Source organism: Chlamydotis macqueenii, chromosome 4 (assembly GCF_036417535.1).
Source record: "Chlamydotis macqueenii isolate bChlMac1 chromosome 4, bChlMac1.mat, whole genome shotgun sequence".
NCBI lineage: Eukaryota > Metazoa > Chordata > Aves > Otidiformes > Otididae > Chlamydotis > Chlamydotis macqueenii.
The window spans coordinates 75,743,861-75,768,209 of record NC_141559.1 but is presented as its reverse complement, the minus strand read 5'-3'; the positions used below and the strand labels follow the sequence as shown (position 1 = coordinate 75,768,209).

The following is a 24,349-nucleotide window of genomic DNA, read 5'->3' as shown; positions in this document are numbered from 1 at the left end:
AGAACCCTTTCAAGCATTCGTACAATTGCTGCAATGTTTATTATAGACTTCTCAGACAAATTTTCCTTATACTAGTCTTTCAGAGTTTTGATCAGGAATCCTTGTGATTTTAGTCTTTGGATTATTAGGTTTATTATGAGATGGATTTTGAGAGAAATAAAGCTGGTTTTTTGTTCCTAACTTAATTACTCTGCTCCTTGAAATGAGCAAGGTTTATGCTTCATTACCAAGAATCTTTATGGTAGCTTTTTATAAGGAACTACAGAAATAGATCTAGGAAAAACCCGTGTTACATGTTTGAATACCACCTGTGGAGTGCTAACAGAAAGGAGGGCCCATGTACTTAGAGATGTTAACTTCCATCCATCTCTTTGAAGTAATATGGGTGAGGGTCATTTCTGAGATTTGCTCTGGAGTTGGCTTGGGGCATGCCTTTTCCGTCAGGAAGTTTAACTGATAAATACACCCTGATGTACGTGTTCCCATCGGTACGTATTTGCAGTCTTGTATTACCTTCCACCTACTGTTTACTGTTGAGGCAGCGTCAAAAGTCTCCTGTTCCAAACAGAAGAGTTCTTTTACGTGGAAGTTGTAGAAATACTCAACTAGGTCTCTGTATTTATCAGTTTTAGGATTACGATCAACAGTATTTATAAACAATCTGCATTTTTTTTTGGATGCTAATACTTTATTTCATCACTCCAGCTGGCTAGGCTTGAGACCACATGTTAGACATACTAATGTGGTGACACCTTGAAGAATCATAGATAACCGTTGGGGGCAGGAACTCGTCCTTTTCTAGCAGGACTGAATTTACAAACGCAAAGTGTAGGTCATCACAGTTAAAACCTTTTCTGTTTTTAAATGAGACCCTGATATGAACACTTAGAAAACAAATCTGCGAGTTTTAATGGAGGAGACGCTAGAGGATGGCTTAAGTCTGATTCTCTTACCTCTGCCTTTTAGAAGTTTGTTGTTAACTGTGAACTCTTTTGGGTGAATTTTGAAGGTGTTGTCTTCACCCTTTGCTGTAAAATAGCTGAGATCTTTAGAAGGTAAATTTTGTGTGACTGTATCTTACTACAGTGAGCCAATACTCCTCTTTACAGCCTCAGAAGAATGACTCTTGTCTAGATTTCAGAATTGTTCTTTTATCTTCCCGCTCTCCCTTCTCTCCCTTCCACCACCCAAATCCTTTTGATTTCTTGCTTTGATTCCTTAAAAGCTTGGTTAAGATGAAGTTGTGATTGCAAGTGTTAAAACTAGCTGAAGTATGTGTTTCTATTCAAGAATATTAAAAGATAAAGTTTAGGTGAGTCAGAAATGAGGCTGAGTGCACAGGTTATCCAAGCCTTGGAAACTTTTGCAAATGTAGCATTTTCAGAAACATCCAGGCCTCTACATGTAAGTTACTGTACGTGGAAAGTGCTGACAGATCATTATAACCTTAAGTTAATTCAGCAAAGCATATTCTTATTTGGAATTAAACCATTGGGATTTTGTGTCAAACTTCATCTGTTATAGCTGAGAGACTTTTAAGATAGTTAAGTAGGTTTTTGAAAAGTTAGCTAGTTGTACTGTGCCTTTGTCATGGTAACTATAGCAGCTTACAGAAGATTTCAAGTCTGAAAGTGCAGAGAACAACCTACATTGTATCTTAAATACATTTGGTTTTAATTTTCAGGACAGAAAAAGAGTTTTCGTCAGTATCATGTTCAGTTTTTTGGAGATGCCCCAGAGCGAGCCTGGATATTTGAGAAGAGCCTTGTGCCCTTCAAAGAAAAAGACCAGTTTGAACAATTATGCCAGGAAAGTGCAAAACAAGCCCTCACTAAAGCAGACAAAATAAAGGTAAGAGGCTAAAAGTCAAATAAGATTTGCAGCTTTTTATTTTACCATTACAGGTATGTACAGATATAAATAGATATTCTAGAAAGTTTTTAAGACAGCTTGTTTTACACAGGCTCATGGTCTTGTACTTTACTTGTAGATGGAAAGAATGGGAGAGGATTTACAATGTATGTTACTTACTAAAAATCAATGCTCTTCTGCTTTGTTACTGATTCAGGCATGGTACCAGTACTGTCAAATACAATTCCATTTGAATGTCCAAATTAAAATTATTCATAACACTTAGTCTTTTGGAATTGTTTTGTGTTAATGTTGACATTTTGAAATAAAAAGTGGGCAGATTTCTCACACGGTCGTCTTACCTTGCAGATGTTAAAGCCTGTTCCAGGGAAGCTGCGGCCACAGTGGGAGATGGGTGTAAAGCAAGCAAGTGAAGCAGTAGGCATGACAGTGGAAGAACGGAAGGCCAAGTACACCTTCATCTATGTTAGGGACAGACCTCATCTTAATCCTCGAGTGGCAAAAGAAGTCGGCATTGCTGTGGAACCCTTAGAGGAAATAGATGAGTCGTCTTACTCAAACGAAGAAACCACTCAAAATCTGAAATTGATGAAGGAGTCTGGGATTCCTAACAAGAGGAGGAGAAGGACATCAAAATTGTCTACCACTGATGACATGCAAGAAAGCAGTCAGTCGGAGACTAAGAATATTACTCCTCAAAAGTCATCCGAACAGGCAGAATCCAAAAGAGGGATAGGCTCCCCTCTCAATAGAAAGAAAACGCCAACATCTACTCCGCGAAGCAGAAAGGGCGATGCAGTATCTCAGTTTTTGGTCTTTTGTCAGAAGCACAGAGATGAGGTTAGTCTCTTTTAGCTGTTATTATTGTTGATTGCCCTTCTTATTTCTGTACTTAAAGAAACTTCTTTACTTTAGTTGACAAAAACCAGTTGTTACTGAAGAATCCATAATGCTCTGGGCTTGACAAGGTATGCCTGCATCAAATCTTAGTCTAGACAGGAACAGAAAAAGAAAGGAGTGGAGACAAGCAATATAAACAAGGTAGTGATAATGCCATTGTACTTTGAGTGTAAGTTGTGTTAGTATCTTCCTACATAATCTAATAGTTATTTATATTATATATATACACTTAATGCATGTAAAGTGTGGTAGATATACATACACGCGCTCAGGCAAATATATCGAAGGTTATGCTGTTTGTGGCAATCTAGTTGTAGGTAGGTTGTACATTCTTGCTGAAGATGTGGCACAGTTCCTTTGGTGTGTCCCCTTGTCTTTGAACTCTTGAAAAATTCCATTTACCTACCTAGAAAGTTTTGCTGAGCTTCAAAAGCAGCTAGTTACCAAAGCTTGCGAAAGTCACTGTCAGTGTGCAATCTACTGAGACAGAAACTAGGTCCTCTTAAGAGGATTACATTCCAAGACAAGGTAGAATAAATAAATACTGTAATATGAACATTTCTGAGGAAGATTGTTAGAAGTATAAAAGCAGTTCTGCTGTTTTAGTTTATTACTTTAAAATTACGACCATCATTTTTCTTCCTTGCAACCCTCTGCTGTCCATTTGCAGTACAATTCCGCTGAAAAAAGCATGAGTTCTCGTATTTTCATGTAGTTGTACTATTCCATAATAACCACAGAAGGACCAGAAAGTTAGTAGTGACTTTGTCATGCTCTAGCTACTGAATGGTTGACTTTATTGTAGGATATTTGTGTTAGAAAACATTAATAGAGATGAACTTTATAAAGAAAAATTGAAAACCAGATTCTGTTGTGTGGAAGTCAGTTAGTTGTTGTTCAACTTAGGATCTTTTTGTATCATTGCAATTTAAGCTAATATTCCTTTCTCTTGGTTCAAAGTTAACTTAGCAAAGTGGGGAAAATACCATTTCAGATATTCATGCTTCTTGCAAAGAACCTAGATTACCCGAGTTTAGTTAACACTTCCAGCCTGTCATGTTGCTTTTAAAACTGCAGTTTTCTGCCTTCGGTGGAAAGTGGAGATTTTACCCAAACTAGTATTCAGTTTCCCCTTCCATTAGGCTTATCTGGTTCAACTTGCATGGCTCGCTTTCCATCCAAGAGTTTGTTTTGTTGCTGTTGTAGATGTTCTTATGCTTTAGAAGCAGTGATGACGTTGGCTAAAGAACATACCAGTTTTTGAGCTACTTGTATTGGTGGCATCTCAGAGTTTAGTGCATGGCTACTTTAGTATTTGCATGTAGAAACTTAGAAGAAAGGAAAACTATGAATCCAGAAGAGGCTCCCTGACCTCCAGATTTGGGAAGAGATGGAAGTGAATGAAAAGGAATGAGTGAAGACTTCTCTTTTGGGGCCTCTAATAATCACAAGTTCTCTTAAAAGTAGAGCCGTTCCTGCTTGGAGTCTGGCTTTGTGCAGTAGTAGGATTCATATATCGGTTTGGTTTTATTAATTTCTACTTTTTGTGTTACTTCTTTTGGGAATAGGAGGGTGAGGAATAATTGAAATTTTTAGAAATTAATGACAGCTGCTGGAAGACCAGATGAACTGTTGGAAAATGTTTTTAATGATTTAATTGGCATGCTTCCCTAACGGAGGTGTTGAAAGCTTGGAGCATTTTCACATAGTGACGCATTAAGTGTTTTGTGTTGTTACCAAAGAAGTAAAGATATATTTTGTACTATTGGCATTCTTCAGCACTTCCTCTGTGAAATATAACTATAGTGATAATTAGAAGAGAATATCTGTCTTGAGATAGAAGTATGCTTGGATGAGCTAGAATGTGCCTGGTCCTGTTACCGTATTTCCCACACCTATAGTGATATTAATTCCCAAATCCAAGAAAAGATCTTGTGTTCTATAGCATAGGTAGACATAGGATAAGTACCTGGGAGAAGTGCATGATTTTCATGTCCGTCAAACTACCTGATACATCATTTCCAGTATTTACACTTGGGCTGAGTATTCCAGTATGAAGAATTTGGAGAAGATTGCTGGGCATTTGCCTTGGAGGCCTTCTTTGCAAGAATCCCTTAACTGTTAATAACCATGAGTGTTTCACAGTGCTCCTAGTCAGTTGAAAGTTGTTTTCGTTTGTATTTTTGTGGGACTGGAGGTGATGCTAAACTATATCTCATTTGTGCAAACAAACCTAGTTATTTCTTAGAGAATTAAATAACTCTATGCCCTGGTTGAGCACAATGAACTATACACTTAATAGCAATGGTCAAAACTGATGCTAGTTTCTTTTCCTAAAGAAGTAAGATTTGTGAGAGGGATGTCTTGTGGGTCTGTCTACGTTCTCCCCTCTCAGTAACTTTTTTGGCATTGTTGGATTTTAATCAAACTTTGAGTAGAGGCCTCCAAAGGTAATTGTATTCTCCAAGCTCAATGCAGATGGGTTATGCCAGATAGAAGCAAGAGAACTCTTAGTACTCTACTGGGGGAAGGAATTACAGCATGAATTTCCCTACTAGAAGCTGAATAATCCCAATGGAAGGAGGGTGCCACAAGTATTCTAATCCCTGGAGAAGCTTCAGTCACAGTTGAATCTTGCTTGACAATGGGAAATGCAATTTTAAAGACACTGAGTTCTAAGAAATTAGGTTTAATCATTTCCAATTACCACAGGAAAAATTGTATTTCTGTTCTGTTGAATGGCATTACTGTTTGAACACTTGGCTTTGTTGGCCTAGTTTTGGTTTTGCTCTATGATTTTGGGGTATTGGTTGCAACTCTCCAGTAATAGGATTTTGGAGAATGCTGGGTAATGAGGTGAGCGGGGTTGTTTTTAAAACCACTGTTTCATTTCTGTAGATGGTACAATCTTAGAGCTTTCTGACTTGTATGATTAATCAAATTTGGTTTCCCTTTAGTAGAAGTATGGCAATACTGAAGGAGTTTGGGAGGGTTTTTTCTTTGTTTTAATACCAAATTTTCTGTATGTGTTGAATAAACTTCTGGAAACTCTTAAATTCCATTTGATGGCTATGATGTGTCATGCTCGTATTACTAAAAAAAGATGCACAGCTTTTTAAGTTCCTAATATTCATGTACACATAGTATAAAATGATGAATTAATACAGGAAAATGTTGCATCAGATGCTAACTTGTGTAAATCTCTCTGCTATGATAGGTGTAATGAGTTCTATGTTTAATGAATTCTCCTGTGAGTTGATGGATGTCTTTGTAAGCAGAAAATGCATACTGCTTGTCTGTCTTTTGTGGTATAGATTTAAGCTTCATCAAGAAATAATACTTTTTTTTTTTTTTTAATTACCACAAGACAAGATTTACACTTACTCCATTTTTTTTTAATGTGAAAAGGCAAATAGATATTTCCAAAATGATTTGTAATACTTCTGAATATGCTAATAGGTTTTTTTATTAGAGTGACAGAGATTATTCAAAGAAAACCTAGATACAGAAGGTCTTAACATTTCTGCTGTAGATGGAACTAGATTAGGCAACTTGTTTGTATCCAGTTTTACAAAGCAATAGAAGTATGTATGCCATCCTTTTCAATGGTCACCTTTTTTTTAATACAACCCTATTTCTGCATGTATAGGTGGTTGCTGAACATCCGGATGCTTCAAGTGAGGAGATTGAAGAATTGCTCGAATCGCAGTGGAACATGCTTAGTGAAAAACAGAAAGCTCGCTATAACACAAAGTTTGCCATAGTGACCTCTCCCAAATCTGAAGAAGACTCTGGTAAACGTAAAACTGTGCTAGTGTACTCTAACTAAATTTGCTATACATAGTGGTGTTAAACTAAGCACATGTTTGAGACCTGTAGGGAAAACAGCTTTCACTGTTTTCCAGTTTTAATTCTTGGTGTTTGTGCCAATAGCAAAGGAATGCCAATGGTTACAATAAACGCAACCCATGAAGTCTACATTTCTTGCTCATTGTTCTGAAAAGTTGTTATATGTAAACCTTCTACTGTTTAGAGATTGCTGATTTCTCATTCTTCTTCTGCCCATAAGCAGCTGCCATTGCATCCACTGCCTGTTACGAGTGGATGGTGGGAAGGGAAGATGAAATGTTACTACTAGTAAAATTTGGGTTGTTTTTTTTATAAAATAGTTAGGAAATGGTTTAAGAAGTTTAATCAGTGCTACACATTTCTTCATATATACCTAAAGTATGTTACCTCATATCATCATCAACTCAGGAAGAAGTATTCCAAACTTTATTCTGAAACTTTCATCCATTTGGCATTTTATTGTGCTACTCAAAGGTTTTAGGACATTGTACAAGATTCCAAATACTTTTTTTTTCTCCTTTTATTTTTTTTTGTTGCTGTTGTCTAGTGTTTGGTTTTGATAAACAGTCTCAATTATTTTGCAAAATATTTGAGGGATTTTGGGGTCACTTGCTTGAGAAAGGAGGAGGAAGATAGTTTGGCGTTTGCATGAACTTCATAAAATTTAACTAGCTACCACTTCTCAAATTTAAATAGCTTTACAGCACTGTAAGAAGACTTATTATGAAAGTGTGAGAAGCCAACAGGTGCTGCTTTGGGCAATGACAAGAATGAGAGGGAGTGTTTGAAAGTTTGTGAGACTTGGAAAAACTTGTATAAAAATGGCAGTCAGTTTTGTTAACTATCTGTGTGTGTGTGTGAAATAACATCATTTTGTGAAAAATTGAAAAGTTTTTAACTTTAAATTTTAAGTGTCAAATATTTGGATATCAGTTTAAAAAAAAAACACATTCTGTATCTCTCAAGGTTCATCATTGAAGAATATTGGAGAGGCCAAACGTAAAGTGTTTCAAGACTCACCTAAAAGGAGATCAAGATCCAGAAGTAATTGAAATTTGTGTTGTGTGCAAATAGTTCATCATTATAAGTAGCTATTGAGTGTATTTTTTTATGTAATCACCCACGTATCATAATCTCTTTACTTTATCTCAGATGTTGTCTTCCTTGACGTTAGAATTTTAATGGATCCCAAATTAAATATCTAAACACTGTAGTGCTGAATTTTGTTCACCTTCCTCAGTGTCATATTGCAAGAAATGTAATTGAAATTGTACCTGTACCAGGTGTTTCTAGTACATATATTGTGTACATTTATAGTTATCTACAGATGAAAACATGTCAGCTCAATTGTTGCCCTACCCAAATCCTCTTCTCTTAAACTTGGAAGAATATTGTGGGATTTCTTTTGCTGGCTTTTTGTAAGTAGCAGGTTCTCCTGGAGCCATTTCAGTCTGCTTTGTGGATTCAGAGTCTAATAATAGAATATGTCCTAGATTGTTTAGATAAGAACATTAATTTGAAAAGTATTCATATTTTCAAGTTGCTATATTTTTAATATTTACAGCTATTTGTTCCCACTGGAATAGAATGCTTGTAGCTGTAGGGCGATTTTCAGTTAACGTGTTAGTGCCCCTGGAGCTTGCAATCTTCGTACTAATCATACTCTGTAGCTTCATAAACTAGGGAGTACTGGAGAGTGTATAATGTTGTCATTTCATCCTGATGAAACAGACCACTTCCTAAACCTCCATCTGTCTTTTTGAGGTAGAGCGAGTACAAACAGTAGCTGAACGTGTGGAAGGAGTATGTAGGTTAGTCCCTGACCTTTTGTCCTTTAGCAGCTGCTTGAGCTCCGCAGTGAACAATCATCTAAATACATGAATAAGTCTGTTGGTTTAAAATGACCAACGTGATTCTGTTCTTAGGATTTTGGTTCACAGAGGAAGGGGATCTTAAAGTCTCCTGTAAAATATAAGTAAGGTTGTTAGAGTCTGGAACTGCCATACCAGAAAGCGAGAATTAATCTGTACGGTTGGTGATATCTTGCCTTTTCCAGAGGCCCCTTAATAGATGTCACCAGTATCTTGATTTGTATCACTTGGAGAACTTAAAGGAGACTTAAAAATTCACTTCAATGATAAGAGAGTGTTACAAAGTGGCAGGAGAGTTAAAAGCTGTATAGATCAATCATGTGCGGTCTGATGATATGAAACAAATGTTGGGCAGTAATATTCAGATCTTAAACTAGTGCTTACACAGGTAGACTCATCTTTCTAAAATAACTCGAGGATGAAGCAGTTGATTTGAATGTGTTCTAGAGTTAGTCTTCAGCACCAGAAACCAGACCTTAAGTATTAAAAGGTCATTAACTGTGTTAATGTTTAACCATGTTTTAGAAATAATGACTGAAAGAAAAGTAACTTAAATAACTAGATCAGTTCAAAATAATTTGAAAGTGGGTTTTAGATTATTTTTCATGTAAGTTTCCCCCATCCCCCATCCCAAGGTAACTTACATGGAAATAAAAGAAACCAAAAAAAGAGGACAAAGGAACCTACAGAAGATTTTGAAGTTCAGGAAGCACCTAGGAAAAGACTCAGGATGGATAAACAGAATAATCGGAAGGTAATTATGTCGTTGGTTTGTTTGGGTTGATTTATAGCAGCACCAATCACATTGCTGTAGTTAAGTTTGTCAGCATTTCCGTTTTCAGGATTTAAAAAGTAATGTCTGTAGATCAAACAAAACTGTTGTACATATTCAGAGATACATGTGAGCTTATGGCTGTGGGGATTTTTTTTCTTTGGTTTTGAGGGTGGAGGTATGACGAGTTGCACTTGCTACTTAAACTGTATTGAAAATGTATGCTGCAAGAATCTGTTTCCTGAAGGAGTGTGCAGAGGCATGACTCTTCTGTGTTGTCATGCTTTGTAGTTCTTTTTCTTTCCTCCTAAATTGGAGGTCAGAGAAGTATACAAGAATGTGAGGGGAAAAAAAAAAAATCTTTAGTCAATACTTAATTTAGACAAAAATGGAGGGAGACAGGGAAGTAAGTAAAGCAAAGCAGAAAAACTATTTTTGAAGAACTGGAAGACTATAGGACATTTTACAGTGGCATGCTGACCCATTTCTTAAGTTAGGAAACTGCAGTAAATATTACAGTATATTTGTCGCACAGATCACAGGCTCCTTTTCAGTTTAGCTTGCTTGTGAGAATGAGAAGTTTCCTTACGTAGGTCACTAAAACTGTGTATATGGATACAGCCCAAATCTTGTAGAAACTTAAGCATAGGTTTATTTTTATAGACCAGTGAACTTTATGAGTTTTACTTGTGTGGAAAGCTTAGCTCACAAGTGTTTTCAGATATGTTATTACAGTATTATGCTGTGATGTGAGTATCACAGACCTCACCTCAAGACTTCAGCGCTACAGCAATTAAATGAAACAACCTCATATAAGGAAATATTGTGGGTTTGTTTTTTAAATGAATTGTGGAGGTCACATTTGTAGATGTCAGTTTGTTTGGTAGACTGGTTATTTTAATACCTGTGTTGATATTGTGGATATTCAGGCAACTTGTTAAGAGTTCAACATTAAAAAAATAAATAGAATTTATGATAGGCTTAATGAGCTTACTAGGAAGGGATAAAGATAATTCTTAGAGAAGTGTTGTTTCTTTTGCAGAAAGAAGGGCCAAACCTGGTTTGCATCTCTTGTTCTAATGGATTAGTCATTGAATATTCATCTCATATTGTACGAGAAGTTTTTGGACCCTTTTAAAACTTGTCTAATTGATTTGAATTCACTATAATAGACTAGATCAATGGAATCGTTAAGTTTACTAATTGTAATTAATTCCTGCTATGTAGTCCTTGTTTTGACTGTCCCTAAAGCTACTTCTTGACTGTCCCACCAGCATTCATACACTACAGTTAGCCTGCATTATCACAGGTAGGATGAAAGGTGGTCGCAGTATAGTTCCTGTAGAGGAGGTTCTGGTTTCTTTGATGCTGTGATGCAGATGTGAATATTAACAGGAAAATAAATAAATGAATGATTCCCATAAGATTAACACGGACTTAGTAATGTGCATTTAAAAAGTCTTGTCCTCTATCTGATCCATTTATCAGAAATAGTTGCAAGGAGTCTTGTGTGTGTAAATATTAGGCAATCTGGAAACTAAATGCATAGAGCAGTGTTTGTGGTTCTGGCCACAGAAGGGTCAGATATTGTAGAATGGTTGATTTGCGGTTTCTTTTGTGAATTATCTCTTAGTCCTTTTCCTGCCTTCACCAGCCCAGGGTACTTCTAGCCATATGTGCTTCTGCATAGCAAAACATCTAGTGAATGACAGTGGAAGTGTCCATGTAATGCTTAAAAAAAGTAAACACTAACCATACACCTTCCTTCTATTATTCCCAGTTGACCTGCAGGCTTTTGTTACAATCGTTTTGGATAGGAGGAGCTTTAATGACTTTTTTTTTTCATGACGTTTTACTTATGACATGAGAGTTGTGCATTATTCTCTCCTTTTTGTCCTAATTCTTATTTTTGAAATCTGAATGTTTTTGAACAAAGTAACTAAGTCAAAAGTACCCATATGGATTTTTTGAAAAACTATTTTGTTCATGATGTATATAAAATGCATGTTAACAAAATGGCAGTTCTGTAAAGCATGCTTTAAACTGAAGAGTGAACTATACTATACATTTTATTTCATTTTTACACAGAAGTGTAACAGTAAACCTGCAAAACTGATACTGGGAGCTTCTGGTTGCACTAGTGGTAGGGTGTCTTAGACTACTTAGAAGTCAGTAAAAAACCCAGTGTGGCACATCTGTAGTCCAGTATCCATTCATATTTATTTTTACAAAGGAAATCAGTTCTCAGGCCTTTGAGGTGTTCATCTGGACATGTCTTGCAAACCTGCATGTCAGATGAAGAATATGAAAAAGTATGTAAAACTTTTTATTCGGTAGAATTATTCTTATTGATTGGGTGAGCATTTATCAGGGTTAAGCATTCTTGGCTACAGTTTTAGTGATTTTTTACTTGAATGAATTTGTAATATACAAAAAGTTAAAAAAATAGTGGCATATGTAAGGAACCGTGTCTGATTTTGACAAAGCTTTGACAAAAACTTCCCTGGTTTATGGCCTATACTTTTTATCATAAATTCTCAGTCTGGAGCAAATGTATATGTTGTTTATGCTCCCTTGAAAATAGTGTTTTTAGTTTGGAAATGCTGAAACAATCTTAACCATAGTAATTTTAAAAATGGCACTGCTATAAGTTGTGGAGTTGAAAGCGAGCCTCTCTGGGAGGCTGCACAGGGTTTGTTCTCAAATTTCTATATTAGTTCTGCATTTTACCTTTAATAACCAAAGGTTTTAATTTGACCACTTTAGACAAAGAATAGTAAGGATAATTTACTTGTTTCTTGTTCGTTTAGAGCTCCCCTTTTTGATTTGCGGAGTTTGGGATGGATAAGTGGGATGCTGGAATACTGTGTTCTTTAATTTTTCTCATTTGTTTACAAGTTTGTACCCTGTGCTGTAAATGAGTTTTGAAAAAGAATCACTTAAATGGGGCTACCTTAACTACATTACCATTCAAATATTTGTAAAGACACTTTCTTTTTAATAACATAAATCCAGAAGTAATTGCCAGTTTTATCCAACCACTCATAAATTAGGAGTTTTTTTATTTTTTCATATTTTTTTTTGTGACAGAGGGAGACAAGCAATGACAAAACAGCAAAAACAAACTCTTCTAAGGTCACAGAAACCTCCTCTTCACAAAAGAACCAGTCAGGTAATGTGGTCAGAATAAGTTTTAATGTAACTTTTTAAAATTAAATAATTTTAAAATAAACAGGTTTTTCTGAGGCAGCCGGCTAAATTTTGCTGACGCAATAACCAGTTACAGCCACTGTGCCACAGATGGGGGGGGAGCATACCCTCTTCCTTCACTACCACCATTTTGCAACATTATACTTGACTGAAATTGTGTATTGCTGATTTAGAGCAGCAGTTCACAAGTTCACCATTTGATGGCACCAAATTAAAGCTTTTGCCCTGTGATCTTGGCGAGCAGTAACGCAAATCCTACTGCTCCAATTCGTCATTGTGCATTAGCACGATAAAACCAGCGCAGTGACCATCAATGTGATCAGTTAATATGTGATTTTAGTCCTTTTAAATGATGCTTGATGGGAGGCAGTGTGGAGTACGAGAGGGAATTCTAAATAACCTTGGGCCACAATCTAGAAGTCAGAGTTATTAATGGTGCTCAAGTTTAAGGTAACTTCTGTAAGAGGCTGTCTATTTAGGTATTACAATGATTTGCCAAAGACAAGTAAGCTTCAGCAAGTTCTGCACGATGTAGAAGTGGTGACGTGCCATAGATAATGTCTGGTACCTGGCTCCTGTGTATAACCTTTGTCTTAACAAACTGTTAGTGGTACTCAGATTGTGATGAGATCGTGTAGACCTTCTGATTAATGTTTGTCTGAGGAGATAACTGTTACCTCTGCTTTAAAGAGGTTGTAAGTCACAAGATATTTTGATTTTAATACAAATGAGCTGAAAAAAAATGAGAAAACATTTCTTAGCCATTTGTAGTACATATTTGATCAATAGAAAGCTCTTTATTTTTAAAATCAAGCCAAAACACATTATTTCAGAAACTTACTTCCTGTTCTCTCAGCCCTACATAGGTGCCCAGAAGACCTACCTAAATCATACCTACCTAAATCATTCCTTCCTTTATCTGAAGGAGTATTTTAAATGGCTTCAGGGAGATAACGTTTTAAAGTTCCAAACTTCACTTTGTAAACCAAAATTATTTTACAGCAACGAAAAATCTGTCTGATGCATGTAAACCTCTGAAGAAGCGAAATCGGGCTTCAGCAGCAGAATCTTCAACTCTTGCTTTTAGCAAGAGTTCATCTCCTTCAGCTTCCTTAACTGAGAATGAGGTAAAAAAAAAGTGGTGTTTGCACACAGCCATTTAATTACACAAATTTTCAGGTGTGAATCTTGTTTAAAAACAAAAATCAAAGGCGAATTCTCTAACATTGGTGCTCTAGACAAGTTACAGTTTTGGCCTCTGTGAAACCTGTTAATGTGTGCATTGCAAATTCATTTATTGTAATACGAACGTCTGATTTGGGGACGTCAAGATATTATTGTGGTTTTTAATGTATTTACCAACAAAGTTTTAGAATTGTAACCTTCTATTAGAGGCAAAGTAAAATGCCAGTGTGTTCTGTATTTTCTTCTACAGACTTTATGTAAGTGTCCGTACTACATTAGTTACATTATGTAACTCAATATTGTCATGTTGCCATAGCTTTTATATTGAAGCAAATTTCCTAATCCTCCATTTGATCTAGAACTGGACATTTTTCTGAGCAGAGTCCCTTTAAGCTCAAATTAGTTTTCAAGGCTGTTTCAACGCTATTTCTCTGATGCAAATAGCTTCACCCCCAGTGGAGTTAAACAGGCAGTGAAGGATGTATCTTTTTGATACTTAGTAATCATAGTCTTAGCTCTACATATTTGGAACTGTAATTCTTCTCAATTGACAATGCAATACATGAGATGTATGTTCTACAAGTGTATTCATATAATCCATTAAACCATTCCCCAAATCATCTGTTAAAACCAGTCGGCCAAAGAGTGGCAGCATGAGGGTGAAGTATGCATGCTGTTTTGCAGGTGGATTCAGAAATGTGGTTGGTACGGTTTAGTAAAATATCCATAGACAAACAGCTTTGAGCAGTTTGTATTACAAAAGCTGTAGAGAAAATACTTGCTTGCTAACAAGGGAGTAGGGCTTCCTGCTATCCTAGAGGCGTTCATCTCCCCTAACAAACGCATGAGGTGCTGAGACACTATAATGAATGTGGTTAAAATATCTAGACAATGTTCAGTAGATGGTTTACCTTTGGGCGGGGAAAAAAGATTGCATGTTAATGGCTGTATATCTTACTGTAACTGGACAAATATTTTAACAAAAAAAAACCCAACAGATTCTCCCTCCTATACCCCAATAAAATAAGAAAAGGAAGTCCCACAGCAAACAACGTCCATAGCAGCAGTCAAGTAATGTAATACTTGTTCTCCTTTTATTCTCCCAACTGAGAGAGTCCCATCTATCGACTTACCAGCTTCTGCTGGTTTGGCTTTAATGGAGAGACTGGCTCTGTAATGGCTGGCTGTGTTTGGGACCATCTATTCAGCCAGACCAGTTCAGGAACACACTGTCTTTTTGACTCTAAATATGCATCTCTAAGTATTGTCATCTCAGGAGAAAGATTCTTCTATTTCTAGATATTGTGCTTATATAATAAAATCTCCAGAAATCTTTCTCGACAAAGGGTTTGTTTTTGTAGGATTTTGGGTTTTGACTTAATGGTTCACACGTAAAAAAAGATATGGTTCTATAGGCTGAGGTGGAAATTTTAAAACTTAGCCCTTAATTTACTCAGCTACTGCTAAACAGCAAAAGATGTGAGAAAAATTAGCATCATACACTGCTCACAGAACACAGATACACAAACTAGAAGGAATTTATTGTTTGTTTTCAAGGTTTTAAAAACATTTTAAAATACCAGAACCATTCCAATCAAGGTAATAGAAAATACACTCTGTCAAATAACAGAGATTTTGCGGGGCTGGGTGCAGGGGAGAGTAGATTAGTGGGCTAGATCCTTAGATGGTTTAAAGCTACGCTGACCTGAACTTGTACCAACTAAGGATTGAACCTAGTATGTTTCCTGTGATATTGGATATATTTTGCCTTTAAATAAAACAAAAATTACAGGCATGTGTTTCTGAACTTAATACTGATCTATTCTACTGAACAAGGAAAGATACAAATTTTGGATTGTGTGAGTGGCTTTAAAAACTTTGTTCCCTTTTGTATTGTTATTTAGCACTTGTCTGAATGGCTAAGTTTGTGTGTGTCCTGAGAGCGTTCATCCAGAGAGAAACCTTCTCCAGAGTGTTAAGGGAAAGAGTTTAAAAAACAGACACAATCATGCAGTGATGAAAGCCTTGCGCAGCTGATTGAATAGGATGTAATTATTCTCGACATTAAATACATGTACTGATTAACTTTTATATTTCTGTGTTCACTATAATACTTCTAAATGTTGACTTAGATGCTCTCTTAACACAGATAGAAAAAAATCTGCGTATTCCATAAGCACATACACCTCCACAAGCAATACTAAGTGGATTCTGAGCTTTTTTTTTCTTTTTTTTCTTCCTTTCTTTCCTCCCCACACTATTTCTGGACAGCTGGTTCCAGAATGGACCCTGGATATGACTGTTATTTGTTAAGGACTGTTGCTAGATGCACACCTCTGTAATGTCAGTCCATTGCATCTAAATTCTAGGAAAGGTGTGTTCAATAGGAAGGGCGTGTTCAGGTTTTTTTTTGTTTGAAAGACGCATCTTATTTGAAATTTTTTTGAATATATTTTGGATGCTTTTTGTTGTTATTGAGGGTATTTTTTAATGGGGTTTACTTGAAACAATATGAAATTAGTTGAAGCCAAATTTCCAATTCATAATTTACTTTTCGGTGTGTAATTTACAGGGGAGAGACTGAGGTGGGGGTTTAGACTTCTACCTTAAGAATAAACAAATGTTTATAGACCTGACGTCAGATTAAAAGGTAGGCTTTCGCTCCCTTCAAAAAATTGGGCACTAAAGTTGTTTTAAGGATGGATAGAAGCAGTAAGGTGTTTACACATGAATGAATAAATTTCATACCACCATTTAATCTTGAAACAAAATACTTAATTTTACTTCTAGGCACTTGACATTAGTGATCATTTCCTCCAGTACTTCATGTGAAATACGATTTTGTTTAAAATCTAATTCTTAATGATCAACTAGTAGGGCCAGATGTGAGAAAGATACTCAACATTTCGGAGTCTGCAAAAGCTTGGAGTGTTTTTTTACTGCCTATGTAAGACTTGGTGTAACCATCCAAAAGCTCATGATGTTTGTGAGAAGATATACAGTGGTGTATTCTCATTACTTTTTTTTACCTTGGCCCTCCACCCCCTGATAATGTAGTAGATGCCAGTAGAGTGTAACTAGTATTTTTTTAAGAAATAAAAAAGGCTTTACATTACCAGTACTGCCAGATTATTGACACACTTTGTGTGTTTGCATGAAACATAACTACTTGACCTTTTCAATCGATTTTTGTGGTTATTGGCTAGCTTCATTAAATTGGACAGATTTGTTGACAGCAGCTAAGTGTAATAGTACCCTGCAGGATCTAGATACTACTTCTGAACTTTGTCAAAGACATTGCAATTTTTTTTTTCTAAGAGAGGACAAAATAAAGAACATGTAATACTCTAAATTCTTAGCTAGTCTCTTATTCATCATATCCTCATGAAGCAGGAGCTGACCAGCAGATGGCAGTTTAAAGAAGCCTGTGAAAGATCTTGAAGATGTTGCTTTTATTCTAAGTTCCTTATATCTTCCCTAGAGGGAATTCTTTCTTCTTTCTGTAACATCCAGTGTCAAAACAAGCTCAGTTGCTGGTTATAGCTACAACTTCTTGCGTTTCCAAGGCCTAATAGTACAAGTTATAATAATGCAAGCCTTAAGTTTTGCTCTTTTTCTGCATAGTAAATAGTTTTTTTTTCTCATTACTGATTTGAGGCAGATTGGTTTTATCTGCATTTTTAAATGGGTGTTACCATGTATACACAATGGAGAAAACACACATACAGTTCTTAAAGGTAAGATATTTAATTGAGAAGGTAGTCATGAGGTGTGTACAACTCGCAACTAGAAAAGTACATCAGCTCCATTTATTGATCCTGGAGTCTAGTTGTACTACAGTATACAACTAAAAATATTCTAGGCATGCTTTCTGAATGTAAAAATAACTGTCTTTGAGATCCTAGGAACAGGAAGGAGTAAAGGAATTAACGTTATTTAAAACAAACTACTGCCCTAAAGAAAAAATACTTGAAGCTAAACTTGCAAGTTGTTAAAGAAAATCAGTGTGCTTCTAGTGTTTCATTCTGCCTTCCTTCCAAGATAATTTTCTCTTCAGAAGAATACTTAAGGATAATTTAATATACAATGTCACTTTAAATCCTCTGACTTAACAGACAGTTGTTTCCTGTGTTTGTTTTCTATATGCATATAGATTCCCCCCCCTTCTTTCAAAGCACCACTAAGCAGTCAGGGGTACATTTCTGTGAACACTGCGAGTAATTGGACTTGTTTCTTACTAAGACTCTGCTAAAGCCTCTAACAGTTGAATTGACCTGCATAGACTACCAGATCATACAGTTTTGTTACGATGCTTCTCCTTTAACATGGATAAAAGTTCTAGGCTTGACTCTTGTTCTTTGGCAGCACGTTCTGTGTAGAAAATTAATTTTCTTATGTACTTATTCTCATCTTGTGTATTAATTAGGCTTCAGAGTGCAGAGAATCTGTTTACTGAATGTTTACATGATGTAGGTTTTTATTCCACATCCCCTACCAAAATATCATGAGTATCTGTAGGCAATTTTATAATGTTTTAAAATGTTCTCAGAGTTTTAATTAACTTTCCAGGCAAATTCAGAAATGCATAATATCCTTATCTGAATCGTCTAACTTCTGCTAATAATAAAAATGAAACTTGTCCCAGGCCGTCTTTTTTTGCTATTATAGTACTGTGTACACTTGTGGCACCGCATACTTAAAGAATTTATCTAGTCTAGCAGTATGGGCCAAAATACCATTCTTCATTCAGTTCAGGAATTCTTATACTGAAATAAAGGAAATGTTAACTGTAACTCAATTGGCTCTGTCAGTTTTTCTGTCTCCGTGTGGGTGCACGATAGATTGTCTTTTGAATACAGTCTGATTTGTTATTGTATGTTGTTTATTGACTTACTCTTATATAAGTTGCACTTAGATTAAAAAAAAACCCAACCCTCTAGCCATTGAGATCTTGTTAATAAGAAAAAAAAATGCAGTTGGTGTTTCTCTGTGGAAAGACTAAAGAGTTTGCTTATTGGAACAAGCATACTCCAAGCTTTCTAGAGAAAGCTCCTAGCCAGACCAGAGCACTTCCTCCTGAGTGACTGGTATAGCAGTCACTGACTCTAAAGTCACATCAGGAGCTCTGAGCTTGTAGCAGTCTCCTTAGTTTTAAGCAAAGTGGAGCTTAGTAGCCAACAGCATTCAGAAGTCATGGAAACATGCTTCCAAAATGCTTCTTAAAAGATGCAATGTACCTGTTAAAGAGAGCAGAGGACCTGAGAGAGGATGCCACTTAAACCAGCTGAGGGTCTTAAGACAACTCTGGAGGAGTGGTAGGTCACTCTTTGTGGGCCCTTTCTGTTGTGGATCCTGCTGATCCTGCTCTGGAGGTGACTTGCCTACCAAACGAAAAAGCAGAAGGAAATATTTTTACATTGTGTTTTGTTTTAATTTTATATCCCCTTAGCTATAAAATAAGTATACATAACGGATTATAAAACAAGAGATACATGAGTAAAACTGGGCGAAGCGGGAGGGGTAATTTTTTTGGCTTTGGAAAAATTTGCCCTTTAGTTGCTTTTACAACTGCTTTAGCACAACGTGGCGGAAGAGCAACGTTGTCTTGAATATGACTAAGACCAAAGCTTGTATTCTTCATGCTTAAGAAGCGCTGTTAAGCAAGCATGTATGAGTAATATATAAAGTGTTTTTATAAGACAGAATGAGTTAATAAAGTGAGTTTTCTGAGGAAGAATTTTTTTTTTTATCAAAATTGCACTTCGGTAGCTAGAAAAACCTGAAAAGGTGTGCAACTGGTGGAGTAGTACCTGTTGGAGCCCATTCCAGTGTGGGCACCATAAATGTGTAAATGTTAGCAACCTTTTCATTCAAAATTTCCAAATTCATTTTGAACCTTCAAACACTGGGCAGGGAAAGCTTTGTCTGAATTGGATTTAGGAGCGGAGAAGTCCTAGTGAATCTGATAAGCACAGAAGTGTGAATGTTGTTCATTTTGCAGTTGCTAGCAGTTGCTAACACAGAGAAAATAGTATTTCAAACTTGCTTCTGCTCTGTGGGGCATGAGTTTTTGCCTTAACGAATGCTGATGCTTTAGTCCTTTAGGACATCTTCAGCCAGGAGGTGCTTACAGGGAAGGAAAACAGACACCACCCCCTCCTTGCCCTTTGGGTAACATTGAGCCAGCAAATATGCTTTGATAGATCATCTTTTAAAAATGAAGACCTAAGCCTAAAACAAAAAGCATGTTTAATAACCAGGTCAATAGCTGATTGAGGGCCAGTTTTGACAAGCAGAACCACTTGCGTTTTATGTTCTTTGACCTTTTAGAGGTCCTTTCCAACCCAAACTATTCTATGATTCTTACTATGGTAACTTTTAAAATTCTTGGGCTGCAGATTGGATGAGTACAGCCATTTATTTTCACACCTAGAATTTCTGAACCTCTTTTTCCTTGGAATTACAGTGTAGTGGTTTTGCTGGCACTGGTATTTACTGTTTGATTTTGGAGCGATCTAAAAGGAAATAGAAAATTTTAAATGTGAGAAAAAATTTTTTTTTTCTTCAAGTGAGTGAGTAGATGCAGCACATAAGTATTTCAATTCATTCTCACCTGCTTCTTTGAAACACAGCATCATCTGAATTTCTAAATTTCAGGCTATCCTTTCGTGTACTGTGTCAGTATGATTGGATGCCAACTCAGAGTATGTGCCTCTTTTTTTTAAACAAGTGAAATTTCAACTGTCCAGATGTGGAACTAAGGATACCATTTGCAAAGTTCACCCACGTGATTCAGGAAATATGCAAGCTGAGTGTACATACCAGCTTGCATCCAACTTTTTTTTTTTCTTTTTTTTCTTTCTATAAAAAAGCCAGAGGGAATGAAGAATTGGCTCGCATTTCTGCTGAGGTGTGTGGCTGAGACTGGAATCAGGTACCTGGTTGCAAAAATGCTTACAATTTATTGTAGACTTGAACTCAGTGTTTAGATGTACTGAATGGTGTGAGAAATGTTTCCCCTATGTTAGTGCTTTGAAAGCTTTGATTGACAGTGCAGTGAGCTATGCAGTTAACTGAAACTCAGTGTTGCGGCTGAGGAAAGTCTTGCAATAGAGAAAACATTTGAGAAGTGATTTTGTACACAATGCTGCTGTCAAATCATCTTCTTTCCCCTCCCCCCTACCCCCAAATCTTTTTAGAGAGCTTCAATCAAAATACAAGAATATAAGCTCACAAAACGTGCATAGCTGACTCAGTTTAATTCCTTTTAATACCCTAGTGTCTTAAGTCTTATTTTAAGTGTAGAGTTGCACACATTTTATCCTCTTTTCTTAGCTTGTCCAGCAGCCTCCATCAAAAACAAATTCTTATTTACAACATAATTGTGAGAAGGAAATGCCATTATTCCACAGTCCTTGCATGTGTATGCACATTGTATATCTCTTTTGCACAAAATGAGAAGTAGTAGTTCAGGAAGCAGTAAAAAAAAAAAAAAAAAAAATCTCATCCTTATATTTAGCAATTAAACAATTGCCCAGTATTGAGTGGCGGTTGCTGGTGTAATCTGGCTTTATACATCAAATATTGCAGTATGCCAAGCATGTTCATTCAGTTAAGAACTGATGTGAAAGATTGCTTTTATAAGCATTCTTATATAATCTTTCTAAAAATAGGTTGATGTTTGTCGGAAAGAATCCAATGAAAGCTTATTTATTGTGAACAGGCAATTTTAGCATATAGTTTAGGAGAAAATTAAAAATACTTCAGGGATACAAGCTCTTGATGTGCTGATTCCTGTACCGTTGTGGGTCTGAGTAACTACTGCCAAAGAGAAGTTGTAGTAGTATAAGCTGTATGATCCAAATACCTTGAGATGAGTAGACTCAATTCTTAAACTAATGACACATTGCCACAATTTCTATCTTTTCACCAGTAGAAATATAATACTAAACTCAAAGAATTTAGAGATGCCGAAATTTTGTCCCAGATTGACTCAGTAACAAGTATTTTTCCAGTAACAGAGCTGTAGAGAACTTGGAAAACTGCTGTAATGTGTCCTTACATGTTCCCTTTGAGTCTTACGTGCCTGAGTAGTGAATAATAGCTGATACACATGGGAAAGGAACGATTGCCCTGGGAGCCTGACGGTGAGCAACTGTATTCTGAACCTCATTAATCCCTGAAGTGAGCTCCGGTCCAGCCCAAATGAAGAGCCAAGCTCCTCGTGATTTGGTTTTTAGGCCAGTTTTTTTCCCTTTCTCTCACTTGTGTACGCAGATGTGCAGTTTCCGGTAGGAAGAGCTGGGTTTGATTTCTGAAATGCCACCTGGTTGCTCAGGGTTCACGTGGTGCGGTGTGAAAGCGTCTACCAGCAAGTCCTCACAAAATCATGTTGACATTTGATAATTGAAGGAAATGGGAAGGAAAGCCTACCTGATGTGCAAAATGCAAAGTTTGATGGTGCTTGCAATGATACTAACTTCAGCAGAGGAAGGGTATCTTCCATGTTGCAGCATCGTTATTACTGATGAAAAGTGGGGGTGATTACAGAGTTCAGGTAGGATTTCATTGCAAGAACTTGTCACTTCCTATAAACCTGAAGTGAACAGCTTTGTCTTTTTTTCCCCTAAATTTGTACTCTTAAAAATAGTACTTTGCCTTTGTGAGGAATAAGAAATTACTCAACATGTAAACCAGAATAAAATAGCAAACCGGCAGTTGCTACAAATTGCTAATTAACAGGCTTTGCCACTAATCTAAATGTTGATTACTTTGAACCTTGGCCTGAATATTAGGAGAGTTAATTACATGCCATTTACTTTCCTAAGGAGATTATATTACAAAAGTAAGGACAAGACAAGCTGTGGCATGATCACCAGGGAGAGATTTACGTCTGTAACTTAACAATTAAAAAGGAAAAAAAAAAAACACGCAGAAAACCACTGCTTTTTATGGAATGCTGTGATTTGAGCACTTGCATGTGGACTACTACATCTTCCGTGATGGAAAGCTGTGTTAACAAACCACAAAAGCGCTGCGTTTAATTTTAGAGATGACTGTGTTTCACGTCAGCGGGAACTGATTTCCAGCAATTGTCTTGTAAAATCCTCTTCAGTTAGTGACTCTTAAACCTAAAGTTCTTTTTATTGCAAAACTGAACTATCCCTTTGGTGAATCAGAACCTGATAGTGCCACAGCAGCCTGCTTGGGGTACACACACAGTTTACCCAGCCATCCCGTGCTTTACCTGTTATAAGCTCGTAAGTCCTCTCTGGGAAACATTAGATGAAGGTTATCTCAGGCGCTTCTGCACAGGCCTGAAGGGACAGATGCTCGTTTTACTTCCCTGATATTTCCATTAGCTTTTCTGGGATAACTTCAGGAGCGGAGTTGTTGAATTCTGGCTCTCTTCACAGAGGGAGCTTTCCCAAAAGATGGTTGTATAGAGCAGGGGTTATCTGCAAAGGGAGATGGCTGGTAGAGACTGGCCTGCCTGCTGCAAGATAAAAATAAGATGAGATTAGGGTCAAACGCTGAATTATCCTGAAGAACTGATTCTGTCTGTTATAACGGGGAATCTGCTAGCCTCCCCGTTTATTCGTTCCCTAAAATTAGCTGGTATGAAAGCTCTCAGATGATGGTGGAGCGGATGCAAGCTGTGCACGAGTTAAACGTCGCGTGGCTGTTGGATGTGGTGGCTCAACCTTTGGTCATGGTCACAGGCATCAAGAGATGCGTTCTGCAGCAGCAGCCTGCGTCAGGCGGTAGAATTACGTCGCCGAGCTTCTTACAAACATACTGATTCTTAGAAACTGCAACAGCCATGAGCAGGTATCCAGGCTCGTCTGCGTAGTGCAGAACTGGTGGTTAATAGAGCATGTGATTTGTGGAGTGTGTGAGGCTCCTGACAGCTGTAAAGGGGAGATCTTGAAAGATACTCTGTCTGGTAGCCGTACGGTTGATGCACTACAGGTATTTTGTTCGTGCCGTGTGCGGTGGTATTCGTGCTTGAAATCCGGTGTTAATCTCTAGGCGGGTGTAAATTGCCAAGTTTTATCTTGAACTGGCTGAGAGAATTTGGGGTTTGTGGCTGGATTTGTGATGTAGAGTTTGATTCTTGCCAGCCCTGCTCCTTTTTGGCTCAGTAACCATTTAATTTAAACAAAGGGCTGGTGCATTAATCCTGAGGCAGCAAAATCTCAGTTGTGTAAGAAAATGGCTGTCAAGCTACGGTTCGCAAATAGCTGGGATTTTGTGACCTACATCTAGGAGGTTTCTGAAAAACTGTCATCTGCTGATAGGGTTACCTTTCCATATAGGGGTCTGCATCCTTTGTTTGAACATTTTGCAGGTAAATAAACCAAAGAAAAGCTAGGAAACCATTGCTTTGAAGCAAACATTATTCTCTTGTTACCAAACTCATTTGTCAGTGGATGTGTTCTGTTTCTCTGCTCTGACTTCAGAAGTAGTGAGCTAGAGGAAGGAGTGTTTTTCTCAAGCTTTTGCTGCTGGAAAGATTATCTTAACTCTTAATGCGGCACAAATGGTTTTTCTCAGGGTTTTAGGTGTCCTTGGTGGTGTGGGGAAAAGATGGGGGACCACCATAGTGTCAAGTTAACATAAGACCGCTTGTTTGGTTGTTTTTTGGGTTTTTTTTGGGTAGAAAAGAAATACAGATCTAAGACCTTCC

At 36.9% G+C, this 24,349-nt stretch overlaps 1 protein-coding gene across 1 annotated transcript in view; it reads left to right on the top strand.

Moving 5' to 3' along the window:
* NSD2 (nuclear receptor binding SET domain protein 2) overlaps window positions 1-24,349 on the top strand; it is a 73,115-nt gene that overhangs the window by 31,659 nt on the left and 17,107 nt on the right. The window contains exons 4-10 of the mRNA XM_086747546.1: window positions 1,685-1,851; window positions 2,221-2,712; window positions 6,422-6,566; window positions 7,588-7,665; window positions 9,128-9,246; window positions 12,355-12,436; window positions 13,477-13,601. Of these exons, the coding sequence (XP_086603672.1) occupies window positions 1,685-1,851; window positions 2,221-2,712; window positions 6,422-6,566; window positions 7,588-7,665; window positions 9,128-9,246; window positions 12,355-12,436; window positions 13,477-13,601 (1,208 nt within the window). The remainder of the gene's footprint in view (window positions 1-1,684; window positions 1,852-2,220; window positions 2,713-6,421; window positions 6,567-7,587; window positions 7,666-9,127; window positions 9,247-12,354; window positions 12,437-13,476; window positions 13,602-24,349) is intronic.